Source organism: Xiphias gladius, chromosome 6, assembly GCF_016859285.1.
Source record: "Xiphias gladius isolate SHS-SW01 ecotype Sanya breed wild chromosome 6, ASM1685928v1, whole genome shotgun sequence".
In the NCBI taxonomy this organism is placed as follows: Eukaryota; Metazoa; Chordata; class Actinopteri; order Istiophoriformes; family Xiphiidae; genus Xiphias; species Xiphias gladius.
In genome coordinates this window covers 6,231,767-6,257,929 of record NC_053405.1, presented here as the reverse complement: position 1 = coordinate 6,257,929, position 26,163 = coordinate 6,231,767, and the positions used below count along the sequence as shown (strand labels likewise).

At 41.4% G+C, this 26,163-nt stretch overlaps 1 protein-coding gene across 1 annotated transcript in view; it reads left to right on the top strand.

Moving 5' to 3' along the window:
- Positions 1 to 26,163, top strand: part of LOC120790700 (contactin-associated protein-like 4) — a 98,210-nt gene that overhangs the window by 57,340 nt on the left and 14,707 nt on the right. Inside the window, exons 10-18 of the mRNA XM_040128513.1 lie at positions 12 to 183; positions 5,704 to 5,810; positions 10,356 to 10,475; positions 10,646 to 10,846; positions 11,867 to 12,029; positions 14,695 to 14,822; positions 16,060 to 16,230; positions 19,764 to 19,982; positions 23,933 to 24,172. Coding sequence (XP_039984447.1) covers positions 12 to 183; positions 5,704 to 5,810; positions 10,356 to 10,475; positions 10,646 to 10,846; positions 11,867 to 12,029; positions 14,695 to 14,822; positions 16,060 to 16,230; positions 19,764 to 19,982; positions 23,933 to 24,172 — 1,521 coding nt within the window. The remainder of the gene's footprint in view (positions 1 to 11; positions 184 to 5,703; positions 5,811 to 10,355; positions 10,476 to 10,645; positions 10,847 to 11,866; positions 12,030 to 14,694; positions 14,823 to 16,059; positions 16,231 to 19,763; positions 19,983 to 23,932; positions 24,173 to 26,163) is intronic.

Here is a 26,163-nt window from a genome sequence, read left to right as displayed (position 1 = left end):
TCCCTCCTCAGGTTGCCCTGCTCGGCTGAGCAGTCAGGAGTGCAGGAACCCCTTCAAAATGTTTCAGGGCTGCATGCGTCTCTTGACTCTGGATGACCAATCCGTGGACCTGATTAAGGTGCAGCAACGGCTGCTGGGAAACTATAGCCACTTGCAGATTGATATGTGTGGCATCATCGACAGGTTAGTCTCCAGAAATACCATCTGAATTTATTTTCCTTACTGCTGTTACCATGAAACCCACACGTCCTGCAGGTGTCTGAATGCGATGCCACACATACACGTTTGTTGTGACACCAGTCCGCTTTTATTTTTCTCTTCAGCTGTGATTGAACTCTTGAACGTTTCTCATGAAGTTCCTCTGCTTTGTGCCTAATTTGAGTTCAAAGTAGTTTTCACAGTCATGTTGGGATTTGTGAAAACAGTGATAGGAATAAGTACTCAGCTTGAGATTTATTTGCATTTCACTCTTGGTTTGGAGCAAGTGTTCATATCCTAAATGTATTGCCCAGAGAGTGTGTTTCTCCCTTTACCATGCTCAATAAAATACACAGATGGGAAATTGAATGCTGCCCTCCTTAAAGTCAGATGAGAACCCATGTGGAGACAGTGACCAGAGACAGTGCTGATGAACTGAAGTGACTTCTGTTGACTTGTCACGCTACAACTCTAGTGATAACATGGCTATTGTCTGTTTAGCCAGAGCCGGATATATAACTTCTTCCTCTGCACATTTTTGGTTTTGGTCTTGTTGAGAGTAAAAAAAACATAAAATACTATCAACTTCCTGATGTTTTATCAAAGCTGTTAGAGAAGCATTAAATGAGACGCAACAACTGGGACAAAACTAGTTCACGGCATACTGTACATAACCTTCCAGACAGATTAAATTAATGATTAGACATTGGTAGAGAATAATGATTAGGACTTTCCAGTGGCTGTCAGTTTGGACAGAAGCTAGTATCTTGGACAGGTCCCTTGTTGCTGACTTACTGCAGTCTTGTTTCTCATTTCAGAAGCTACCGCACTTGCGGACTAGTTGTGTCTTTGTTAGCCCATTCACGTAACATAGATGTATTCATATGTCGGGGTCGATTTTTTCAAAAAGACAGAATGCAAACGTTGCTGAAATTGCAATAAACATCACAGTCCTTAGGATCTGTTTCTGTGATGTGGGCTAACGTTACTTGACTGAAAATGCCTAAACTTGTTAGGTTTGGGTGTTGCATACCAGCATGGAAAGAAAAGAGATGTCGGTAGGTCAAAAGTGGTAAGGGATTTCATTCAATGGAGGCAATGCAGACAAAATGAAGTGTGTCATTTTTTAGTACTACAAATTCACATTTCTTAACAATGCCTACTTGCACTCAGATAGACATTCACAACCAAAGCAATATACCTGGCAACGTGAATGAAAGGTGAATTAAAAATACTACATTCATCGACTATCGGTTTACATTAAGATTAAAGGGGTACAAAGAAAAATTGTGATATCAGACTACTTGCTGAGTGAGGTTTTTTGCTTAAGGGCATGTTCTGGAGGAGGACGTCTTAAATCTATTATAATCCCTACCTCTTCCTTCCACACACAGTTATGCAAGTTTCCAAATCTGAACCTTCTCTCGCAGGAGTGGGAGGGTGGCTAAATCACTTGTTTATAACACGGAATGAAAAGATCAAGTTGAAAAATCCCCCCCGAGGCACAAGAGCCAGCCTTTGAAATCAAGGATTGAAAATAGGGTAACAGTAGCCATTTATTAATCTAAAACTCCCATTCTTGCCCACTTAACACACAAGCTACTCCTAACTGCTACTTCCTGAGGGGAGGCCGAAAGACTTGCTGTGTGTGCAATGACGTGGATTATCTAGCGATTAGACAGAAATGCATTTCATCCCCTTGTTCACTTCAGGTGATTATCAAAGCCAAAAATGTGAAGTAGCTTCTTACCAAGTTCTCTTGAGAAGACAATAGACTTGAAGAGGACCACCAAAGGACACGGCCAATGTATACAGTAAGGGGTTGGCGGTGGGCTTCAAGTCCTGCCACTACTCAATACATGCCAATGGAAGGGATCCATTGTTCTTTCGATGAGTGTTGGGGATTCCCACTGTTCCCAAAACAAGGCATTCAAGTCCTGCTCAGTTCCAAATTCCAAAAACTTCCAAAAACTTTATCCACCTTTGTCGGGTTTTTTTTTTTTTTTCCATTATTCATGTTTTGTCCATTAAATAATGTTAAACACATCACAGAGAACACAAAAAATGAGAGGAATAAACAATTCAAGAAGGCCTTTTAAAGAAATAGTTCGGCATTTAGGGAATTCGGCATTCGGCACTTATTTGCTTTCCTACTGAGAGTTAAATGAGATGATATACCACTCTTATATTTGTCAGTTCTGGAATATACAAAAATTGTTCTACACAGCCCAAGATCTGACATTTAGGACTCGCTCGCTTTCCAAAGCTCTGAACTAACCACCCCCTCCGCTCTCCACAGTGTGTGTGTGTGTGTGTGTGTGTGTGTGTGTGTGTGTGTGTTTTGAAGCGAGATGGATGAAGCTGTCAGGAGGCAGTAGTTCTGACCTCTTTGCTTCTGTCAGGTTCCTGACAACTTAATAATACATCTTGTCAAAGCACACACAGACACACACACACACACCCACAAATAAAAAGAAACACAGGTCACAGGTCAAAGGGTCCACACTTCTTGTTGTGCCTGACTGAATCAGCCACTGACTTTACGACATGTCTGGTGCTCTGTGTTACCAGTGACTCACACGCACACACATACATCTTACCCTTCACACAGCTGCGTCATTCCCAAACTGTCCCCTCTGTGTGTGTGTGTGTGTGTGTGTGTGTGTGTGTGTGTGTGTGTGTGTGTGTGTGTGTGTGTGTGCGTGTGTGTGCGTGCGTGCGTGTGTGTGTGTGTGAGAGGGGGAGATGCAGCAGCTTATCTAGGAGCAGAAGCAGAGCCGACTGAAAGGATAAAAATACACACCTTTCCTCTCTCTCTCTCTCATGCTGCTCAGCACACTGCAGTTATTTGAAGTCTTTGTAGGACATCCTGGTCTACCTGTCCAGTAATAGTGTGCAGATCAGGGGGAGGTGCTGTGCTGTGTTAGTTTAGCCGGAGGCAGTGATAGAAACCGGTAAGATTGGATGCAAGCCCTGTGATCCAAGCTACATTATAGGACACTGTCACACTGCACTAGAAACTTTTAGATAAGCTGCAAAGTCTCTTTTCTCAGTTGATCCCAGAGTCCTGTGATCTGAGCTGTGGTGCAGGATACTGTCACTTGCATTGCAAATTGCTGGTCAAGCTGGGAGCCCTCCGGAGATTTATGGAGGACAAAGTGTGGAACTTTTAGCACTGGAAGGATTTATGGTAGACCTAGTGATACAGGTCACGGTTCAGTTCACTGTTTGACTGAGGCGTGTTGTTGCAATTTTCGCTCTCTGTGTTCCTGGTTGAGGCTTCATGTGGGCTGCAGGCTGCCGGCAGCAAACTGGATGTTGAGGATGTTGAGGCAATGACAGCAAAGTCCTCCAGCTCTGCTGGAAAGAGTTGCCCACTGTGGCTAGAGATGGTTCTGGCCAAGAAAAGTTGAGTTTTCCCGACTTTTGCAGACTACGGTGGGGGTAAGGAGAAAATTGGATTTTTAAAAAACATTTAAAAAAAAAAAAGGCTGCATGCACAGACATTTGTCTACCTGCTCTTCTTGTCTGCTCTTACAATGAAGATGAAGTAGTGAATAAACAAGAAATGTTCTCTGGCTATTAATGCTAGAGCCCGGTAGAAGAAATAGTCTGATGGTAAACTGTGGTCTGGTCGTGTGCTATAAAAGATTAGTCATCTTCTAATAAAACTGAATGCTGGGGGAAAAAAATCTTTTAAATCGTTTTTAATAGCTTTTCCCTATAGTCAGGATAGATCCGCAGGGATACAGGTGAAGAAGGTCCCAGTGCAGGAAAAGTCTCAACAAGATCACATTAAAATTTGAAAGCAGCTACTGTCATATTTAGACCCACATTTGGAAGAACAAACCATAGAGTCTACCTGAACAATCAAACAAGTGTCTGGAATGAAAATAGATCGGGGGTATATACAATAGGAAACAATAAACAATAAGAAATCTGTTTTCCATATATATTGACTGACATACCGTGATTCCTCTTCTGCTGTCTCTATCTACGGTCCCCTGACCTCATTTCCACTGGTTCACTGTCCAAATAGAGCCGATATCCAGTCACTGCCAGCATCTTGCTGCTGCTCTCCTCATCCATCCCTCCCTCCGTCCCCCTCAGCCCTCTGTTTCACCTCTCCATTCCCGCCACCTGTCTCCCGCCGTCCTGCAAAGTCGATGTATCCCAATTCCTCAGTCCTCCAGCCCTACCTCCTTTCTTTCATCCTTTCCGAGACCTAGCTTTGCCTGATCATGATTTTTTTTTTTTTTTTTTTTGTATGTCTACCTTTGTGAGGACAATTGTGAGTTTTCAGTAGTAATGATGGTTAATATCAGACCCACGGCGACGGAATGCATTATATCAAAAAGTGTACTCACAGACATGCACTGCATATGTGTGAGTTTGTAGGCGTGCTGACAGCACTTATCTAAAATAGTTTTGGGGGAAAGAATGTTGTGGAACTCATTTTCACACCTGATAGTCAACCATTGCGTAATGCAGCATCTGAACAACATTTCACCGTTTTACACATTAATATTCTAAATGGGTCCAAGTTATTTTCTATTTATAGCCAACACTATATTAGTTTTCGCTAATGTAGAAGATTACAGGAAATGAACCTGAACCCAGGCTGTGTCTGAGCAACTTTATTATTGCAAAATGGCCTATGGTAATTAGATTGACAGATGTATTAGTGTGTGGACTGTGTCCCTCTGGTACAGTAAAGACTTCATTTGGTGACTCACCCAAATGTATTTTTTTTGTCATTTTGCTCCGTTAACTCTGCAAGGAAATACGATTAAAAATGTGACTTAAATTAGTGCAACTGTATAGATTTGGGAAAAGAAATACAGATACAAATTAGCTAATTAGTAACCAGCTACAGTTGATTTAATTGCAGTGGGTCTCAGCCTAATTTATAATAAATTAAACTGTTTTTGCAGCTGAATCTTAAATGTTATATGTTCCCGGTGGCAAATGACAGTCCTCACCTCAAATAGCACCACAAACAAAGCCTCATCCTGTCGTCTGCACAAGATGAATCAATAGCCGTGCTGTTTTTTGTTTTTTTTTGCATGTTCAAGAAAAGAAAGAAAAGAAATGAAATATGGTTCTGCATCTTGATAAAATGTCTTTCTTCTATGACCCCAGAACATGAAAATAAATAATAAAATGAGACTTTATTCTTTTAGAGACAGGAGTTCAGGAGTCTTGTCTTGATGCAATGTTAGTTAACCATACTAACAAAGGGAGGTTTCAAGCGAGCTACTTCTTTTTTCACTTGACAGGAAAATAGTCTTTTGAAATTTTCTTGTAAGACTTTCACTTTTCTTTGTTATTTTAAGACTGACTATTCAGGTCCCTCCTACACACCTGCTCATCAGAACAGTCAGGTGTGCTTAAAGATTGTTCCTTCTTCTTTTCATACTGACATCCTTGAGAAACTTTTTGGAGAACTTTTGACAGACATTAAGCTTTTCTCTCTCTGTATGTCTCTATCTGTCTGTCTCCCAGGTGTTCCCCAAGTCACTGTGAACACGGAGGTAGATGTACTCAGTCATGGAGCACCTTCCACTGTAACTGCTCCAACAGTGGCTACAGAGGAGCAACCTGCCACAGCTGTAAGCAAGTAGCCACAGGGCATCTGAAGGTCTTTAAAATGCTCAGAAGCAGAAAATACAATGACAAATATAGAAGTTGCTAAAGTGTTGAAGTGTGAAATACTTTTAATTGTCTTATTTTCTGTCATCATTTACTCTTTAAGGACAGGTTTTAGTCAAATCAGAAGTCTTATGTAAATACAGACCATTGACAGATACTTCACAGAAGATGATTTACTTAAAGCTGCAGTAACTGACTTATGTTTTGTTTAGAAATAGACCAACATTAGCATTCAGTTACAAGTTGTGTTTCTGGCCACCTATGTGAATGGAAGTCCAAAATTCACCTCCCCTATCATTGCTCAATATCTGAATCCGCTATGTTCACCAGTTAGTAGCTAACTCGGTCTGTCTTATGGCTGGTGCTGGACGAGTAGTGTCTTTTTTTTAAAAAGGGTTTTTTTCTGTCTGAAACCGTTTTATATTATTATATAAAATAACCCTTTAAACCCTGCCAATAGCCACAAAATAATAGAGTTTGTGTTCACAGAGGACAGAGTAGGACAAAACGATGGATATGATGGAAAAATCCAGCTTGTGTGTTATGTCACGTATCTTGTCACTCTGTTAACTACAGTTGAAAAGTTATTTCAGTAAATTCCAAAATGTATGTTTTGATGACAGTGAGAATGTTAGGGAGGTGACCGATGAGCCATTAGGTTGCTACAACAAAGTTTTGTGTCCAGTCGGTGATAATTGTAAATGCGATAGTGTGAACACATATGGAGTCATCGCATTTCTCCATATTGTTTCTGTGTGCAGTGTTCTGTTTTCAGCAGAAAAGCAGATGTTGGAGAAACAAACCTGTTACCAAAGCCTTCACTGAACAGAGGATGTGGTTAATATTCCAGACGTGTTTTCATTTCATCTGCTCTAATAACAGTGAGACCCCATGTCCCCTAACAGCTAATTTCCTTTTGCCCTTTTTTTTTCTTATTCCAGTGTTTCAGAACTTTAATTTGCTGTTTTCAATCAGGAATAGACTAAACAGATTGCTGGTACTTTATTATGTTGAGAAAATTAGACTTCCATTTAACTGAATGTCTTAAGTAGGTCTTAGTTTTGGCTTTCTCACACCTTATCGCTATCATTTTAAATGGGATTGCATGTTTGTGTGATATGTATGCGTGCGTGCGTGCGCGTGTGTGTCGAACACCCGCCACTCACACTGTGTCACTTTGTCACGGACAAAAGAACCAATTCTAAAAGTTAGAGCACTCTCCATAATACAAATGTAACTAAGATGAGTGATTTCGGATATTGTGGGAGCTAAAAACGATGCATAACTAAAACATGGAAATGACCCCTTGCGTTAGTCAAAAACACCTAAAAAGGAAAATGATTTGTTTTGCAGAACCACTGTGTTATTTCAAGAGGAAGGCACCAGTTGGAAATAACCACTGAGCCCAGATTGCGCTGTTTTGAGAGATGATACTATTTGACTCCTAAACTGTAGCTACCACATAAAAAAGACACAAAACAATGATTACCCCCGAGTGCTTAAGTTGCCCGTTTTCCTCCGAACTACACCGGATACTTCAAGTGCAAATTAAGTTTAACTAGCTTCGAGTACCAAGTCAGCTTAAAAAAACCGTAATGGCTATTTACTCAAAGTTACACATCACCTTCAGGCCCTGTGGAGACTCGTGGGTAAGTTTGCATTAAATTTGTTATGCCGCTTCTTAACAGAAATAGCCTGGTTGGTAATGCATAATGCAGAAATAAAGTGCCACTCTCTCCACTGAGAGAAAGCTGAGGGAAGAACAAAGGGACGGCGTCCCGCTGTAGATGAAAGTGACAGTTTTCTCCCACTTCTCACTTCAAACAGCGCACATCAACCGCAGCGTCAGAGAAACTGCTGTGAACTTCTTTCTACATGCCTGGTATTTTGATTTTGAGAAGTCTGGGCTTTCCTGGTAGTTTGTCAGTAGAACAATAAAAAGAGGCAATTAAGAACTGACAAAAAAAACCATGGGTGCAGTGTAGCACCATTTTACAGGGTTCTTAATAAAGAACCCCTGAAGTCTTAGAGATGTCATGGGATATTTTTTACGGTTCCTTATAATGACGTAGATCACCTCAAACACTAAAAGATTAACAGAATAAACCACAGTAATGGAGCACACACACTTACTAGACACGGGCAAATAAATTCACCTTAATATATTAATTATTTAAATGCAAGTAGATAAAAACATGCTCAACAATTTTGAGAACCGATAAGTTGTTGAAGTTTTGTTTTTCAAGCGAATATGCTTTAACATTCTCCGGTTCCAGCTTCTCTGTTGTGAGGATCCGCTGCCTTCGTCACAGCCTCTACAGCCTGCTGTGAAAAATGACTCGGTGTAGGGGCTGGTCGGCTTCCGCAGACTTCAGCAAAATAGAATATCTGTGATCTTATTGTTTTGTTGTCAAATGTTTGAGGTATTGGTGTCTAGAGTGAAATGGTTGAAAAGGCCACCTCTCGCACACGTCAGCGTTACAACTCCATCTCGTGCAACAGGTGCGGTAGTAGCAGAAAGCGCGGACGCACTGACACCGCACAGCGAAAAGGCGTCTGTATTTTAGGCAGCCTGAATACAGCCTAAACGCTGACTTGAGCTACGACAGCCACCAGCCTGGGATGACCCACACTGGGTCACTGCAGACTACCTAGGCACAGCTTGTAACTTTGCCCTCCATTGGCTAAAAACTCCTTAAGCATAAATAGCTGTATTTGCAAATCTAATTTTGAACTTTTTTTGTGGCGAAGAGCTCTTTAAATTGGGGGAGACACCCTTGGGGTTCCTTATTTAATGTTGCAACGAGAGAGTTTTTAAGAGGGAGGGCTCAAACAGTTCTCTCTCAAGGGTTATATTTAGTGTCAATGAACAGTAGAGAAAGGTAAAGAGGTAGAGAGATGAAACCAAAAGAGAAATAAGGACCAGAAGACGTCATATGGACAGAAAGATAAAGAGAGAGTGAGGATCAGAGTAAGAGGGAGTTAACCGGCAGAGGAGATGGAGGCAGAAAGCACGTCAGAAAAGGAGAGTGAGTCCCAAGGCAGACTGTTCTTTCCACATAAATGGATTTCAACTTAGAGACGGCCTACAGTATTTTAGGTGAGTCAAATTAGAAATTAAAGAGATTGTGGCTTTGATAACACCACCAAGCACTGATTGAATCTTTCTACGCTCTGGTGCTGTGATCAGCTCTGGGCTGGATCGGGGCCAGCTCAGGTTCCCACACACACACACACACTGCTCACCTCTGTGTTTCCTTGTCATATTTGGGTAAAAAAAAACTTTCTATGGGTGTCGGGGTGTGTGTGTGTTTGTGTATTCTGCAAAGAAAACATTATATAATCAGAGGGTTTTACATAATTTGTTTTCACCTCTCTTAGTTCCATAGTTGCCAGTTTCATTGTTACATAACTGTTATTAATTGATTGATGCCTTTTTTTTTTAAATAGTTCATCTCATTGGCATTCAGTGCTCTTTTATTGTTTGCATGACATTTTTCTACACTTACTTAGAATAGGGCGCTAATGCAAATATAGGTAGTGACTCTGATTATAAATATCAGTTCATATCAAATCCTAACTTGATTCTTTACATATTATATGACTAAGATGAAAAAACAAATTCATCTTTATTTGGCTGACTGTGGTGGGCAGACAAGTATAATAAATAACATGGATTATGTTCCTTGGTAATGTTTTTTCTAATGTAGGAAGTTTTATTTATTTATGTACCACCATGTGAGTCAGATAGTCAGAGTGGTTGGTGGGCATGTGGTTAGGTTCAGTCAACAAAAGCCCGTTGGTTAGGGAAGCGGAAAAGCCCAAACTCCTGCTGGTGTTTGCTGCCATTAATAAACGTATCTTTCATTAATTCAAAAAACACATTGCCTCTGAGAATAATAATCCAGCCGGCGGCCGCGTTTCCTACAAAACATATTTGCTGTTGCGGTTTTAATTGTATGTGAATGTAATTTCTGGGACACAGGGTTGTTTTACTTATTGAAAAATGTTTTGTAACGTGGCAAATAGTATTATAACTGACAACATCTCCTCATTATGTTGGTAGAGAACATAATTTCTAGAGGACAGCTGTGTATTGGACTACTTCTCAATTGAATCTATTCCGCATTGAATTATTTGAATTCAGTCTGACTGAATCACTGCTGTCTTTTGTGAAGCTTAACCACACATCTGAATGCGCTGTATTTTGACTTGCACAAGCATAGATGGAAACGCAGCTGTCTCAAAGTTTGATGGAAACTGAAGGCAAACGAGTCTCTGGTTCTTACAGAGTTAAAAACAGTTTCAAGTCAGAATACGCAAGATATCACAATGCTCCTTTGAAATTGAAGCGGCACACGAAAACAGTTTAATAACCTACTTTCCATCCCATGAGCCAAAAACCGCCTACTGACATGCTGCTGATTCAGTATATACTATACTGTAGGATAAACATTTAAGACTTTATTATTGTTGTTGTTCTTTCATTGTGTTTTCCTCCCCAGCGACTTACGAGCAGTCGTGTGAGGCGTACAAACACAAAGGCAACACGTCAGGACATTATTACATAGATGTTGACGGCAGTGGACCAATCAAACCCCAACTCATCTACTGTAACATGACAGGTAACACACACACACACGCACACATACAACACCAGTACATATCACACTTAAACCCATTAAATCCCCCTCCACTCCCTTCTCCCAACTTCCTGTTTTCACTCATTTCTGGATTTGCGTTCTTAGAATTTATTTAATTATTTCCCCTGTCTCTCTCTCTTCTTTTCCTCCAGAGGACCAGGCATGGATGGTGATCCAGCACAACAACACAGAGATGACCAGAGTTCATTCGTCTCCGGAGAGAAGCCAGCATTCAGCCCACTTTGACTACGCCTCTGAGGAGGAGCAGTTAGCTGCCATCATCACCCAGTCGGAGCACTGTGAGCAGGAGCTGTCCTACCACTGCAGGAAGTCCCGCCTGCTCAACACTCCAGGTGAGGCCTGAATTACTGAGATGATTTTAGAAGAAACTGAGATATTCAAGTTTTCTGGTTATTGTGAAGCAATCTCAACTGTGTTTGTGTTTGTTGAAGGTGGAGGAGAGAGTGCAGGTAAAAGGAAAGGGGCTTCAGACAAAAGGTTCTTCTTCTGTATCTGAGGAATCTATATCTGGCACCAGAGAGGAGTGGTGTGAATTGCTGATTTAGCTAATTTAAGTAACTAACTAAAACATCAATTCCATTTTCTGTTGTGCATTTTCTCCGCCCTATTCTGCTGCAGCAGCTAAAACGTTATCTGCACCACTCGATTGCTCAAGTAAATCATCAGTTTGCTCTTGTTGCTAGGCTGTTTCTGTCATTGTGTCTTTAACAACATGACTTAATTTGCACAACAAAGTGTGTTTGCTACTCTTTTACCACACATTTGATGCTCCTCTTCTCGCAAGAAGAATCGGACCTCAAACATCTTCTTAACTTTCTTTCTTCTCCGGACTGGAAAATGGGATACTCGAGTTTCAAACTGCACCGAAAAAAGTCACCCGTCTTGTTTTGACCGGTGAACCGCCATTGTGGCTACGCTTACACTTGTCGGGATGCTTGTGAGGGAGACAGGTCATTGTCAAGGCTGGGCAGCATGGCTGTAAGAATTCACTGAGGGGCAGTCACAGGGCGGTGTTGGTTGGTGTTGAAATCCTTCAGAGATGAGTGTTTTTAGATAGAGGGAGGAACAGATAGAAAGGGTAATGAAAAATGAGTAGGCTCTTTGTGTGTCACATTTTATATGCAAACCACGTGCAGACTTAAACAAATACATCTATTGTGTCCTCGTAGGATTCATTGTCTTACCTCAGGTGTAAAATTCATGTGAATCTCTGTTTTGCAGTGTAACAGGTCCCTGTAGCAAAAAATGATTAATTTGTGTTGTGTGTGTGTGTGTGTGTGTGTGTGTGTGTGTGTGTGTGTGTGTGTGTGTGTGTGTGTGTGTGTGTGTGTGCGTGTGTGTGTGTGTGTCAGAGAGTGCTCCATTCAGCTGGTGGGTGGGAGGTCCGGATCCAGGTCAGGTCCAGACGTACTGGGGCGGAGCTCAGCCGGGCAGCCATCAGTGTGCTTGCGGTCTGCAGGACAGCTGTCTGGATTCAAATCACTACTGCAACTGCGATGCTGACTACGACCAGTGGTACTGTATTGTGCCCCTTCTTTATGTCCTTTACATGAACACTGTTTTGAAGGAAGAGTTAGGAAACCTTTTGGAAGTATTAATGAATTCTGTATTAGCAAAAACACCATAAAGTCGCTGTGTGTGTTTATCAGAACGTAGGTGGGTTTACAATCTAATTCATTTAAACTCATTATTAAGTGAGCTTTAATGCCTGCTGAGGTACCCTGATACACTATAATAAAATAATGAATCCAGCTGAGGTAAATAAAACAAACAAACAAAAACATCACATAAACTGGATAATGTTCCACATCGGGAAACCTCAGACTGCATTATCACACCAGGATACCATGTACACCAGGGTCACCTACCAAAGACAAAAAGAGAAGCTGTGTCATTAGTTTTGTTTCCTCAGTGACAATTAACTGGTAATTACACTTTGAGAGATTATCATTTTTGTTGGTTTTAAAATTGTTGGCTAAAACTAAGAGGAAGGAGGGCCTATTATAACCAACCAGAAAGGAGAATTTTCCATAGCCAGGGTATAACAACAAATGATGAGGTGTGAAAAATGAAGGTTGAGATGGGTGCAAAGAGCACCGCGACATGAAGCGCCGAGCTCTTTCCTGTATCAATATTGAGACACCATATTGCACCGGGGGAAATAAATGGTAATATAGCGTGAAGCTTAAGATGTTTCTATGGTTTCCTGCACTTTAACATACCTGTATGGTGATTCACAGCGGTGTTTTATAGAAGGAATTATGGCTCAGGGATGGGAATGTCAGTCCGTCCACTGCTTAGGTCCAGACTGAAACTGTTTGATGGATTGCCATGGAATTGGGTTCAGACATTCCTAGTTGTCAGAGGACGAACCCTACCGACTTTGGTGATACCTTGACTTTTCCCTCTAGCGCCACCATGAGGCTTTCATCTACTTTTGATAGAAATATCACAAACAACTGTTGGATGAATTGCCATGAAATTTGGTACGGACATTTTCGTTGTAATCACTTTGGTGATTGTCTGGCTTTTCATCTAGCAGCATCATCAGGTCATTTGATTTTGTCACATACTTTGGCATAAGACAAAATACCTGCAAAACTAATAACAGTCTCAATCTCAGCTGCACTTTGTGCTTTGTGCTACTTAGCAATGTTAGCATACTAAAATAAGATGGTGAGCATGTCAAACATTATACCTGCTAAACATGTCAGCATGTTGAAATTAACCATTTAGCTCAAAGAACCGCTTTGCACCGCTTGTCTTATTTTGAATAAAACTTCCTTTTTTCGCCATAGTAAATGATTAAACATGTCACCATAGCTCAACTTTAATGTCCATAAAATCAATTATTTGGTTGGACCAGCTTTAAAAAAAAAAGAAATATTTTAATGTTTCTTGTAAAGACTGATATGAAAATACTCTAGATACCTACCCTGAAAAGACAGAAAATTGCCTCTGAGGCTCTACAATGAAATGGTTTAATGAAATCTGTGTTACTGCTCTAATCATGAGTCATTAATACGATTCAGTGTTTTACATCACATCCCGCCTTACTGGACTGAAAGGAGCCACAAGACGTCCACGACAAATCCCAAGATATTTAAATATCCCTCTTCAGTTTTTATCCAATCCTGTATTTAAATCCTTTTATCCATGCTGTAAGCAATTCTGTATTTAGGTCACCTTCCCCAATCCTGTGACCAATTCTGCAGTTAGACCCATTTTCCCATATTGTAACCAATCTTGCTACTGTCTGCATAGCCAAAGGTCTTTCTTCCTATTATCTCCCTTCCTAAATCTGTGTGACTACGACTCTATTTTTATAGACTTTCTCCTGCCATCAGTATCAAATCGGATTCACCGGCGCTGCATGCGCCTACAGTCCTAGATTTATTTTTTGACAAAAATTTGCAACAACAAAGCAGATTGCTGGGATTTGAAACGCCACAGAGCTGAGTGTGTGCGTGCTGAATGTGCAGATGAATCATTCAGCCTACATTCCTTCAAGAAATGGTTCCAAAAAATGTCGTTTGAGACATGTTGTGTCAGATGAAACTCTCGTCTCCATGTGAACACGGTGTAGTCTGACTTCAGCTGGGTACAAGTTTTACCACCCAATCTGTGTGCATGCTCATTCAGCTTGCTAATGTCGATGTCCTCTTCTTCACCTCCTTCTGCCCCTCCTCCTCTCCGTCTACATCTTCTTTTCCAATTCCTTCTCTCCTTCATCCTTTTCTAATCAACCTCCTCCTCTTTTTCTCCACCTCGTCTTCCTCCACATCCTTCTTTCATCTTCTAATCCCTCTCCTCTGCCACTATTTCTTCTCTCCGCCTGTGCCTCTTTGCTCTCTTCCTCCTCATCTCTTCCTCTTCCTCTCTTTCTCCTTCTTCTACCTGCAATACTTCTTCTCCTTCTCCTTTTCTCCTCCTCCTTCTTCCTCTTAAGTTTCTTGTTCTTCTCCACTTCCTTCTTCTTTCTCTTGTCTTTCTCCTTCTCCCCTTCATTCTTTTTCCTCATCTGTTGTCTTCTCCCCTTCTCCGTCTTCCTCTTGTCTTTTTCCTTCTCCTCCTCCTTCTTCCTCTTGTTTTTCTCTTCTCCTTGACCTCCACCTCCTTCTCCATCCCCTTTCTTTTCTTACTCCTACTTTTTCTACTCCTCCTCCTCCTCCACATACAGGGCTAATGACTCAGGGCTGCTCATCCATAAGGAGTCCCTTCCAGTCAGGTCTTTGGTACTGGGTGACATCCAGCGGCCGGGGTCAGAGGCTGCCTACAGGGTTGGACCCCTTCGTTGTCACGGAGACAGTAAGTCCATTTCAGTCAAGGGTTATTTCTTTACACGTACCGTGTGTCAATGTTGACACACTCCACATGTAAAGCATATCATAATCTCCACCTGTTCCTCTACTGTCAACAGAAGTACCTGCTTGCTTCTTAAGTTTTCAACTCAATTAATCGAGTTGAAAAACAAAAAAAAGCAGAGCATTGTTCATTAGAGAGGTTACGGTTCATATTGATCTCAGGTGGTTTGAGTAACCTTTTCACAGTGGAAAAAAAGAGTTCCAGTATTCCCTTCCCCTGTACTGAAGGATATTTGCATAATGGGAGGTTTTAGCTATTTGGAGAGCATTTTGTGGTGGGGTACGAGATCAAGATACATTTGGTAATGAACAGCAAGTCCAGTGTTAGTGCAGAGCCTCTCCAGGTGCCGATCTAAAACCTTGAATGACGTAGTTCAGGTGTGTACCAGGAAGTAGTATGGGCAAATGAGACAACCCGTGTTTTCAGAGGGGCTAGAGTATCAATTGCAGAAGATCAGCTATTATTGTAGTAGTCCATTAAACCCGGGAGCCAGGCGGTGGGAACGGGAATGGGGTTCGAGGAACTTGAATTGACGAGATCCTCTGGGTTAACATGTCTGATGTTGCGGTACGACATGACATACTGCGACATCAGGCATTAACCATGGTTAATGGTTCTGTGATGTTTACATGAGAAGTTATTAAGAATTTAACAGAGGTTTGAAAAATCAAGCAGAAACCAAAGAAAGGTCCAAAACAAAGAAAGTGATTAACTGGTTAATGGAAAAATAGGCCGCAGCCAAATGTACTTGCTAATTAGCAAACCAATGACTGCCTTTATCCTCTTTAATAACAACTTCTGATGAGCAGACATATAATAAACTAATCTAAGTGAAAAATTTTACTTTGTTCTAATTGCCTCTTATTTCAGTCTTCAGTTCAACGAGTTAATAAAAATATATAATTAAACGCCTTGCAAGATAAATCAACATAAATGAGATTGCGTAGCTGGAGTTATGCTTTTGTTCTTAGCTAATTGGCCGAACAGTTGGTTCATTTGTTTACTACACGATTTTTTATCATACAACCATCATAATGAGCTTTACTTTAATGAGCTTTGTTTCAAAGTGATATATCCAATTTTGGAAAAAATTATATTACTTTCATATAAGAAAACATCAAATAAGGAAAGCAATGAAGCGTTTGAGAGGTGAGGACCTTTTTTTTTTTTTGTCTTGCAGAGAACTTCTGGAACGCTGCATTTTTTGACAAGGAGACATATTACCTTCACTTCCCCACCTTCAATGGGGAGCTGAATGCAGACATATCCTTTCTGTTTAAAACCACATCCTCTTCTGGAGTCTTCCTGGAAAACCTTGGTATCAAGGACTTCATCCGCATTGAACTCAGCTGTAAGTGAGACTGTAGGAATACTCTCCCCTCCTTACCATGTACATTTATTCTTGATTTGAAGAAAAATGAGTTAAAGTCACCCTTCACTCAACAGTAGACTTTGCTTGTTGTTACTTCTATTGCATGTTTGACCGCCACCATGCAGAATAGTGTAAGTGAAGAGTTTGACTCCAGAAGTTTGTTTTCACGTTCATCTGATGAAGGGGGAAAGTTTAAGTACAAACAAGTGGAAACCTGAAACCTACAGAGCACACACACTTACAACAGACTTGTCAGTGAAGTAGGAGACATCTGGAGTCCAGAGGGTGAACTTTCAAAACAAAAAATATTTGCATATTCATAGAATCTGGATTTTTCAATGAGCGAGAAGTAGTAGTTGTAGATTTTAAGAAATTTGAACTAGGAAATTGAATTTTTTCTTTTTGTGGGAAAACCATTTTTAGACACAAATTGTGTCTGGGGAGGGTCTTAAATATTCTTGTCCATCAGAACAATGAGAAATGAGAAAGTAGTGTCATGGTGGATGCTTGGGTCAGCAAAACATTGGATTTTAACAGAAGAGATCGCTGTTCAATGTCCGTTTACTACCGATAGTCAATTCACCACGACCATGCACACTCCCTGACCTTATCCAAGAAATAATTTTAACCTAAAACCAACCGAGCCTTAACGATAGCCATGTATGTTTTTGGAGGGCCCTACTTAGTAATGACGCCCTGACAATTGTGGCGTTAGATCGGAAAATTCTTATGTGTCTCTCTGTCAGGCAGTTAAAAATGATGTATGCTGTTGTTTAATTTGGAGGGACTTTTTGGGTAGTGGGGAGGGCATTTATGCAAAAAGTGATTCATTTATGTTAGCATGTTTGGTGTAAGTAGAAGAAGAAGTCCGTGGCATGAAGTCCAAGAAAAAGATGTTACATTACTGGCCACACTCTTCGACAGGGGATCTGTGGATACTAAGGTGTAATCTCTTTCTAATATCCTACTTTGTCTTTCTCTCTCTCTCTGTCTCTGTGTCACACACACACACACACACATGCACGTGCGTACATGTTCAGACAGTAGGACAAATGGTACCCCTCCTCCTTGGGGAAACCCCGGCGTTGTAACGGCGGCGCGTGTCTCTTATCACGCCGCAGCACTATTACAGCTGTTATAGCTGTTGCGGCTGGTGCTGAGATGACTCTGTCATTGTTACTGCTGTTACCGTGACTGGAGCCAGGCCTGAATTAAGTTATGCCTCTGGGTTTTTCTATCAAAAGGGCTCCGCAGTCCCACAGCGGTGCGGCCTCTCCCACAACCGTCAGCATCATCTGTGAGGGATGAGGATTTGTTCACACGCAGATGTCACCACTCTGCTAACTTCGTCCCTAAATGTGGAGCGTAAGCATGCCGGCAGTGTTATGATAGATGAACGGACTCTATGTGGCCTTCAGCCCACCTCTCTCTATTATAGGTGAAGTTTTTAACCTAACGGGGCTGTGTAAATGCTGTGAGGATTAATGACGACAACGTGCAGGCCTAGATTTGGTTTGGGGTTTCAGTGTCACTGAGGCAGCACATAGTTATATAGCACATGTCTTAAAAAGAAAGGGCCTTGAATTGGATTTGTGTCCCTCAGACGACATACAGCACGTTCTCATTTCTTTAAACTGCTTTGTCGCTGCAAGAGTTGAATGTTTTCTCTCTGTGCGATGTACGAACAAGGTGGGGGAAAAATACGGGTAAGGGTCCGCAGCTGCGTTGTTAGCTCTCTGAAGCTGTACCTCGGCACAGCTTGGCTTTGAGCTAAACAACAGGCGCAATACGCTAACACGCTCACAATTAGCATGCTACCATGCTGATGTCTAGCAGGTATCGTGTTTATGATGTTCACCCTCAGTTTAATGTGATAGCATGCTTACATTTGGTAATTAGCACGAATCACTAGGTGCAGTTGAGGCTGAAAAGAATGTCATTAGGTTTGCAGGGATTTGGTCACAAACAAAATAAATGTTATACCTAATGATTGGGCTGAGTAAAAAGTTCAAGGAGTGACAAATGCTGTCAGAGTACAATTCATCCTGACGGGGACGTACCGCAAATTGTCTGTAGCACCTTTCATGGCAGTTCGTGCAATAGTTGTTGAGACATGACGCATAACACCAACACAAATGTCAACCTGCCGGTGGGAGTAGAGGAAAAGTCGGGGCATCACCAGAATCAACGGGATCCATCCCCTCGTTTCCTGGCAATCTGTCCAATATTTGTTGAAATCTGGCAGTCTGGACCAAAGTGGTGGACCAACCCACCGATACTGCCATCACCAAAAAAATCAATTGACCAGTAAATGCAATCTTTTCCCATGCGACTTGATCCAAAGGAAGTAAGTAAGCAAATTATAGCAGATTAAACACAGTGCTTCTCATTCGAAGTGAGCCTTCAAATGTTGCAAAGGATGAAGATCTGAATTAAAGAGCAATAAATATAAAAGGGGCTTGTGTGCCGACAATGCAGAGCTGGAGTGAAGAAGAAGATAATTATCGACACAGCTGATACCACACAATTGTATGCTCTCAGAACGATGAAAAGTGGTATACACACACACACACACACACACACACACACACACACACACACACACACACACACACATACACGCAGAGTCTGTAGCTGCAGTCTTTTCTTGATCCTGCCCTGGGCTGGTCTCTAAATCATTCAGATTTGTGTCCAGCTCTCTGTCCATTCTGCCAACAGATGGACGGGTGGGAGAGAGTCATTTCGCTCTTCTGCCAACATATGATGATGGAGGTAGACGACTGAGTAATGGGCTTATTGAAATATGGCACAGTCTGGTGCCAAAGTGAGGAAAAATGCTTTTCTTGTGAATAATGAAGCTGAAAAAAAGACCCTCCTTTTTTTTTTTTTTTTTTATCAAAATCTGTCACATTTTTACAATGACTAAAATGTAGTTAGAAAAGCAAATGAGATTTTTGAAAGAAACTTTTGGTCTTAAAGCTCTTTTTGTTACATTTGGTAACAACATCTGACAGCTACACAGAGAGAGAATACAATCCCCCAAACTCCTCATACTACACCCACATAGTTAACTGTAGAAATAATCAATAGGGCAGAGTCCTCATACTCCTGCTGGGTCAGACTGTTCCTCACTGGCTGGATGGAGTTCACACCTTTTAAGTGGAACATCAGAAAAACGACGGAACTGCAGCAACATACAGCCGGAGGAGTGTCAACACCATTACACGCAGGGTCATGATGGTTTGTTTAAAGTCTGTTTGTCTCAGCGTAAAGAAGGAGCTGTGGTGCCTTTGATAGCGACATAAGGGATTTACAATGTCTCACTCATCAGAGGACACAATTATCTCAAAGTGTCAGGGAAGGTTTGTTAATCAGCCTGCTAAGAATTCAACAAGACCAAGTCAAACTCATTCTGCTGGTGTGACGGTCACCCAGGCATCCCAACGCAGAGCCCGTGTGCAACCGCCTCTTCTGTGTTTCCTCAATCCCCTGCCTCTCACCCTCCTTCCCAGCATCCTCTGAGGTCATCTTCTCCTTCGACGTGGGAAACGGGCCGCTGGAGGTGCGGGTGGAGACGAGCGTCCCGCTGAACGACAACCGGTGGCACAGCGTGCGAGCCGAGCGAAACGTGAAGGAGGCGTCGCTCCGCGTCGACGAGTTCCCCGCCGCCACGCAGGAGGCTCCTGTGGACGGACACATTCATCTGCAGCTCAACAGCCAGTTATTCATAGGTGAGGAGCAAGAGTGTGAATTTGCGTGTATGTGTGTTTTTCAACTCCCTTCAAAATGTTAGATGAGGAAAATTCAAAGTGAGAGCATTTTAAAGACGTATTAGTGTTAGTTAGAGGAGTCAAGGTTCGTTTAAGGTTATGGTAAGGATTAAGATTGGGCTCATGTTCAGACAGTTATGCTATTTGAACATTAACCTCATTAGCAGCTGACTACTATTGATAATTGCTGCCATGTCTAATCTGCCATTACCTCTGATTCTAGACGCACACTCACAAACAGGCATGCAAATGTGTCCACGGGCGCGTGCACACACACACACACACACAAAGGCCTACTGAGAAAAAGATATGTTACATGTGGAGGGAGCAAGGAGATTAGAGTCCTTTTGTCTCACCAACTCATCCTGAAGTAGGCAGCGGCTCACAGAAATTAAACCTCAGCGGAGCTTTTTCCTCGGACTCAGTAAGTGCTACAGTTTCTGCCTACTCTGCCATGAGGTTTTTAGTAGATAAAAGTTTTGCTACTGCACCACACGAGTCTCAAATGGGCAAGCCGCTGGAGTTCCACCACCAGTAGCACACGCTGCTGCATACGTCTAATAAAAATAAACTTCATCTTCTCCTCCTTTTAAGCCCAACTGGCCTGAGGTGCTTAGAAAGTGGTGAGCAGCGTTAACAAGTGCGGCTGGTATAGGCTGGGTTGAGTCTTTGGTCCTGCACCGGAATGGTGTGCTAGCGGAGTGGATTATGCAGCGTCCGTGTATCTGTGCGTGTGTAGCCTGTAAAGATCTTGGCTTGTTGACTGGAAGATCGCACACTTTCCGCTTTGATCAAATTTGCACAAAAATAGTCATCCTATACTCGTTAAGGACAGGAGGCTATGCAAGCATTTCACCCGATGACACATGAACTTTTGCACCTTCAAAGTTAAAGGATAAGGCTGGTGTTAGTCCATGATTCTCTTATTGTCAGCAGAAGCCATGAGAAGACATCCCTCTCTGATATCTTTACTCTGGTTCCCACTGAAGATGTTCTTTTTTAAAAACAGGGTTACAAATCTAAAGTTTTATTTTCAAAAAGGGCTAAATAATTTCCTAACACAGCTGGCCACTGTGGTTTTTGAAACTGGGGTAAATATTGCATCGGTCGACGGCTATTTTCACCTGCAGCCCAATACACTTTTGACACTTTAGTGTGTATTTACGACAAAAGGGTGGTGTACGTGGGGATGCACTCATAAATACTACAGTGGCCTTGTTAGTGGTGGTGGAACATGTGACCCAGTGCAGCAGTCTGGCTCACTGAAAACCCTTAGTACCGCAACGGAGCTCTGTGACACAGGAATAAGATAAATGGCTGGCTTTGTTTTTTACAGGGGGATTTATTGACAAAAAGAAAAATACGGAATATCACCAGCCATAACGTTCGAGCCACATCAAACTGTCAGCCAGCGTTTTTCCTGGTTAATATGAACATTTTGAACTTGAACAGTGAATGGAATATATGGTAAATTTCACATTCAAGCTGGTTGACTGTTTGAGACCTAAAAGGACAGACTTTGATGCTTATTTTAAAAAGGAACTCAGGACTTTTATACACTTTTCAGCAAATTTATTCCTCTGAACTTCATCACTTCAAACTCTTATCTCCACTTCATTGCTTCCACAGACTTTCATAATTCTGTTTAACCGCTTGCTCTTATCTGTCAAACTGCGTTTGAGGGGCATGAAAATCCATCTTGTATTATGAGGCTTTATCTTTCTGCAAATATTATGGATATTCATTCATTTGTAAACACACATTTTTGAAGGAAAAAAAAAAAAAAGCAACCAACAAATAATGATGAGATTGGAGAGATTCAGAGAGATGGAGGTGGGCATTGATTGGCTGGCTGTGTTAAGCTAATAATCCTCCCCGAACAGCTCGAAAGAAGTGATGGTGTTTGCGGGAAATGCGGAGGGAATTATATGTTCGAATGGAAATGTGATGGGATTTTGAAATAGACTGCTGTGGGAGAGGGTGTTTGTGTTGACAAAAGACTCGAGTTACAGCAAAGCAATATGCATCTGGGTGTCTCCGCACTCTTGTTTCGGCGAATGAGGAGTAACGTGCTCCAGAAAATAGTTAATAAACCGTAATATTGCCTTGGTTGAATTTACTGTATATGACACAAAGCTATTATGGTCCAACTTAATTTGTTGCCATAGGAAGGAATTAATTTTGCGTACACACTGTGACAGATCTTTGTACGAGCTGTGCTTAAAATAATACTCATATTAACAAGTCATTGTGTTGTTACAGTGTCTGTGTTGGCTGATATGAACAGACGTGTGTTTCTGTTCTCTTGCTTAGTTCTTTGTGTCACATTAGAAAATAGATGGTCAGATGCAGTATGTTAATTAAAAACACCGTTATTTAGCCTTGCAATACCACACCTCTTTTTTGTTCTAACGCCACAAAGTGAGACTCTAAGGCTGTTTAAGTGGCTGAAAGTCTCACTATCACACAGGGTTTTCTTTTCGACTCCCATCGGACACCTTTCTCTGGAAGTTCCTGTCCTTTCTTTCCTTATCTGTTTCATAACCCTTGCTGCAGAAGGAGACTACAGTCTCACAGAGGTTAGTGATTTAGTGGTATGAAAGATTGCTCCAGCTGAACCTTTGAAGCTTTTCCAGACTCAAACTGCTAGAGTAATACCCTGCCAATTCCAATCTGCGGGAACAATAACAACTGTCGTGCGTGGATATAAAATAAGATGTCGCCAGCTTGGAACTCCAGGAGAAAATGAAATTTAGCCAAGTCTAAACTCTGTGAGCAGTGTGAGGTTGCTGCGTTAGAGTGTTAAATGTCAAGTGAAAGGAAGAGATTCTTTCCCCTCGCCTGGATGAATAGCAGACACCAGATGTCTAATCAACCACGCAGTTAGACAATCAAGAGCCAGCATAGTGATTTGAGCAGTGTCAGTGTCTCAGTTCCCTGCAGAGCGGACTTGGCCTGGTTGTGCTGCAGTGACAACATGTGACTGTCACTCATATTTTACTGCAGAGTCGACAGAAACAATTAGACCTACAGACACACAGAGAAAGAATGGGCGTTTATGGGGCAGGTGAAAACAGTTTGTTGATGTAGGCTACTTTTAGAAGTATTTGGGCAGTGTCCCTCGGCAGAAAAGTCACACTACATTTTAATACGTCAGATCCTTCTCCTCTCCCATTAGTATAACTAGACCCTTCATTTAGATTGGTACAATAGGTTTGACACAGAGCCCATTTTGATTTGGTTTTATAAAACCAAATGACATTTAAACCTATTACAACTTGGCGGAAACTTTTTTTTTTTTTTTTTTCCCCTTTTCAAATTACTATTCAGCCAGCACTCTGAGAAAAGTCTTGTAAAAGGTTACATCTGCCATGGGTCTCAGAAAAGGGGACCCAAGAGCATGACTGAGGAGGCAGATGTAAAATTAATGATCTTTACTTAGAAAAATCAAGGATACAAAAATCAGGAAAACAAAGTGCAAAGAGTTGGGCTGAGGCAATTCCGAAAAACACAGGTAAGCGCAAAAACCCAATAAGGATCAAAACAAGCAGGCAAATATCAGGGCGCTGAAATGAAAGCAGAGTTAGAACATGGATGCACAAGCCACTGGACTGAATGTACAAAAGGATGAACGAGCAGACTGACACTCAAAACCATGACCACATCTGTTCATACACATGAATACTTTTTATGCCAACGTTAAATAAAAGACTCAGCGGAAATCATTTTTTCCTTATTGTGACTGTCGATTTTAGTCCAATTACACTTTACAAAGGTAGATAATGGGGAAACTCTTGAACATATGAGAGCTGGGTGAGTTGGAAGCTCTGTATGGGCTGCTTGGTGACAGCCGAATCTGGCAACACTGGATGTGACATACAGAAAAAGAGTATTTGTTTTTTTGTTGACAGGAGGTACTGCTTCCAGACAGAAAGGCTTTCTGGGCTGCATCCGCTCTCTGCAGCTTAACGGCGTCACCCTGGACCTGGAGGAGAGGGCGAAGATCACCCCCGGGGTCCGACCCGGCTGCCCGGGCCACTGCAGCAGCTATGGTTCCTTCTGCCAGAACCAGGGTCGATGTGTGGAGAAAACCAACGGTTTCTCTTGCAACTGTGGTCAGTCTGCCTACACCGGAGCCTTCTGTCACAAAGGTACAGATGCTCCTGCCAATAAATACACAAAGCCATTGATTGGTTTGTGTTCTGTGTCTTCCATAGCAATCAATGATACTTTAATGTCAGTGAATGGCAGTTTTACTAGACTCCATATTTAATGATACAACAAAAGTGATGAAACCAATATCCCATATCCCATTATCAAACTGGTAACATGAACTTTAATCGTAGCTAAAGATAACATTATTTCGGATCTGCAAATTTCTGTTCTGTTCTGAGAAAATGACACACTTGACAAAAAAACCTGAGGGAAACATGGTCTTAAACCATCTAAAAAAATAATGAGACGTCTCTCCTCCAACTTCAAATGGGCTCATTTAGTTTTTCATCCTGACAATTGCCTCGAAAATTTAGTTTTATTGTGCATAAAAGATGATAAGCTAATTGAGCATGAAGTTCATTCTGCATTTGTGTCTAAAGAAGGCAGAGTGTATGCTACAAAACTGCTCCAGATATAATTTTTTGGGATAAAGCATGAAAAAGAGTGTTGACAATTACTGCAGGTTTTAAAAATAAAATTTATTCTATAATACTATTTTAAAATGTATAATTTTAAGCCCTGTGTTATATTCAAGTACTATTAGAGAAGCTAGAAAGTAATATGTTAAAAGTAATATTTTAGTGATTACAGTAATGCATACTGTATATTTTTTCCATGGTTCCTCGTGGTGTTTTCTGCCAATGAAATTCATACCCTAGTACCTTACTGTCTTCTATCATATATAGAAGACATCATATATGTTATGTTACACCTAAACACGTTCTTTTGTATTCAACAGTGAGTTTATACTTCTCCCATACGGAATCAGTATAATATCAGTGTTGTGACTGCTGCGACTGTTGTCTCCTGCTTTTTATTTGATTTTACTTTGCCAGCCCGGTCTGTGTGTCCCGTCAAACGAAGGAGGCTCTCTAAACAAAGGAGAAGAGATTTGTTTGCCAGTTTGATATTGCCAGTCACAGGCAGTGATGCAGTTGTCAAACTCACGGAGGAATAACATACCTACATCACTCCAACTGTAATGGTGCTTTATGAATTGGCACCTGGCACTGAATTGTCTCTTTGTTACATACATTTAGCAATTTCTTTAAATTGTTGAAATATAATAAGATTTCATCCGACTCACTGTCCCAAGTTCTTTATGTTATTAATGAGCAGTAACGTAACTGACCTTTCACTGAGCCCCGTCCGCCCTTGCTCACTGTTCCTTTGCCAGTCAAAGCTTTTCGTTCTCACAGGGCACATGTGCAATTTACATGGTGACAACAGTGGCCGATTTTAACACTCGAAATTACTAGAAATGTTTTGTTTTATTTTGTACAGAAGAAAACAAAAGCAGACTTTTCATTTGTGGCCGGCAACCACTGATTTTGTCATCTGAAATGACAACTGTCGCTACCAGATGGTATCATCTTTACCTACCTTAGCTAGCTTATTAAGCTTAAAGCACTGTCTCCGGCTGACTTCTTAAGGTTTCCAGCTGACTTTTAAAACGGTAATCCTACAAAAGGGTCTTAAACATGCACTTGATTACTGCATAAATTATGTTGTGCTGAGACAGAGGCTACAGCTAGTAGGTCCAAGACCCACACCAGTTGATGGTCCATGTAGAGGATGGAAATAAAGAATCAGCACACTCTCGTGATGCAGTGTATATTTAGTTAGTTCTACTGTTTTAAGTCTGATAAGAAAAAAAAATCTAGGATCTGTATGTTATTTTTGTTGTGAAATACCATGGTTTAGCTGCAGCGCAGAGCTGCTAACAACAGCCTGACATAGCATCCAGGGCCCACTGGGGAAATACTACATTATGGGGATATGCTAGTTTTTTTTTAACTTAATCTTTGCTTATGTTTTTAGTTTTGGAGAGGGGAAAAAAAAACAAGCAGAGAAATCCAAAGTTTGACAGGCCTGCTGTGCCTTGATTCGCCAATCACTGTTTGAAGCAAGGAGTTAGCGTCAGTTG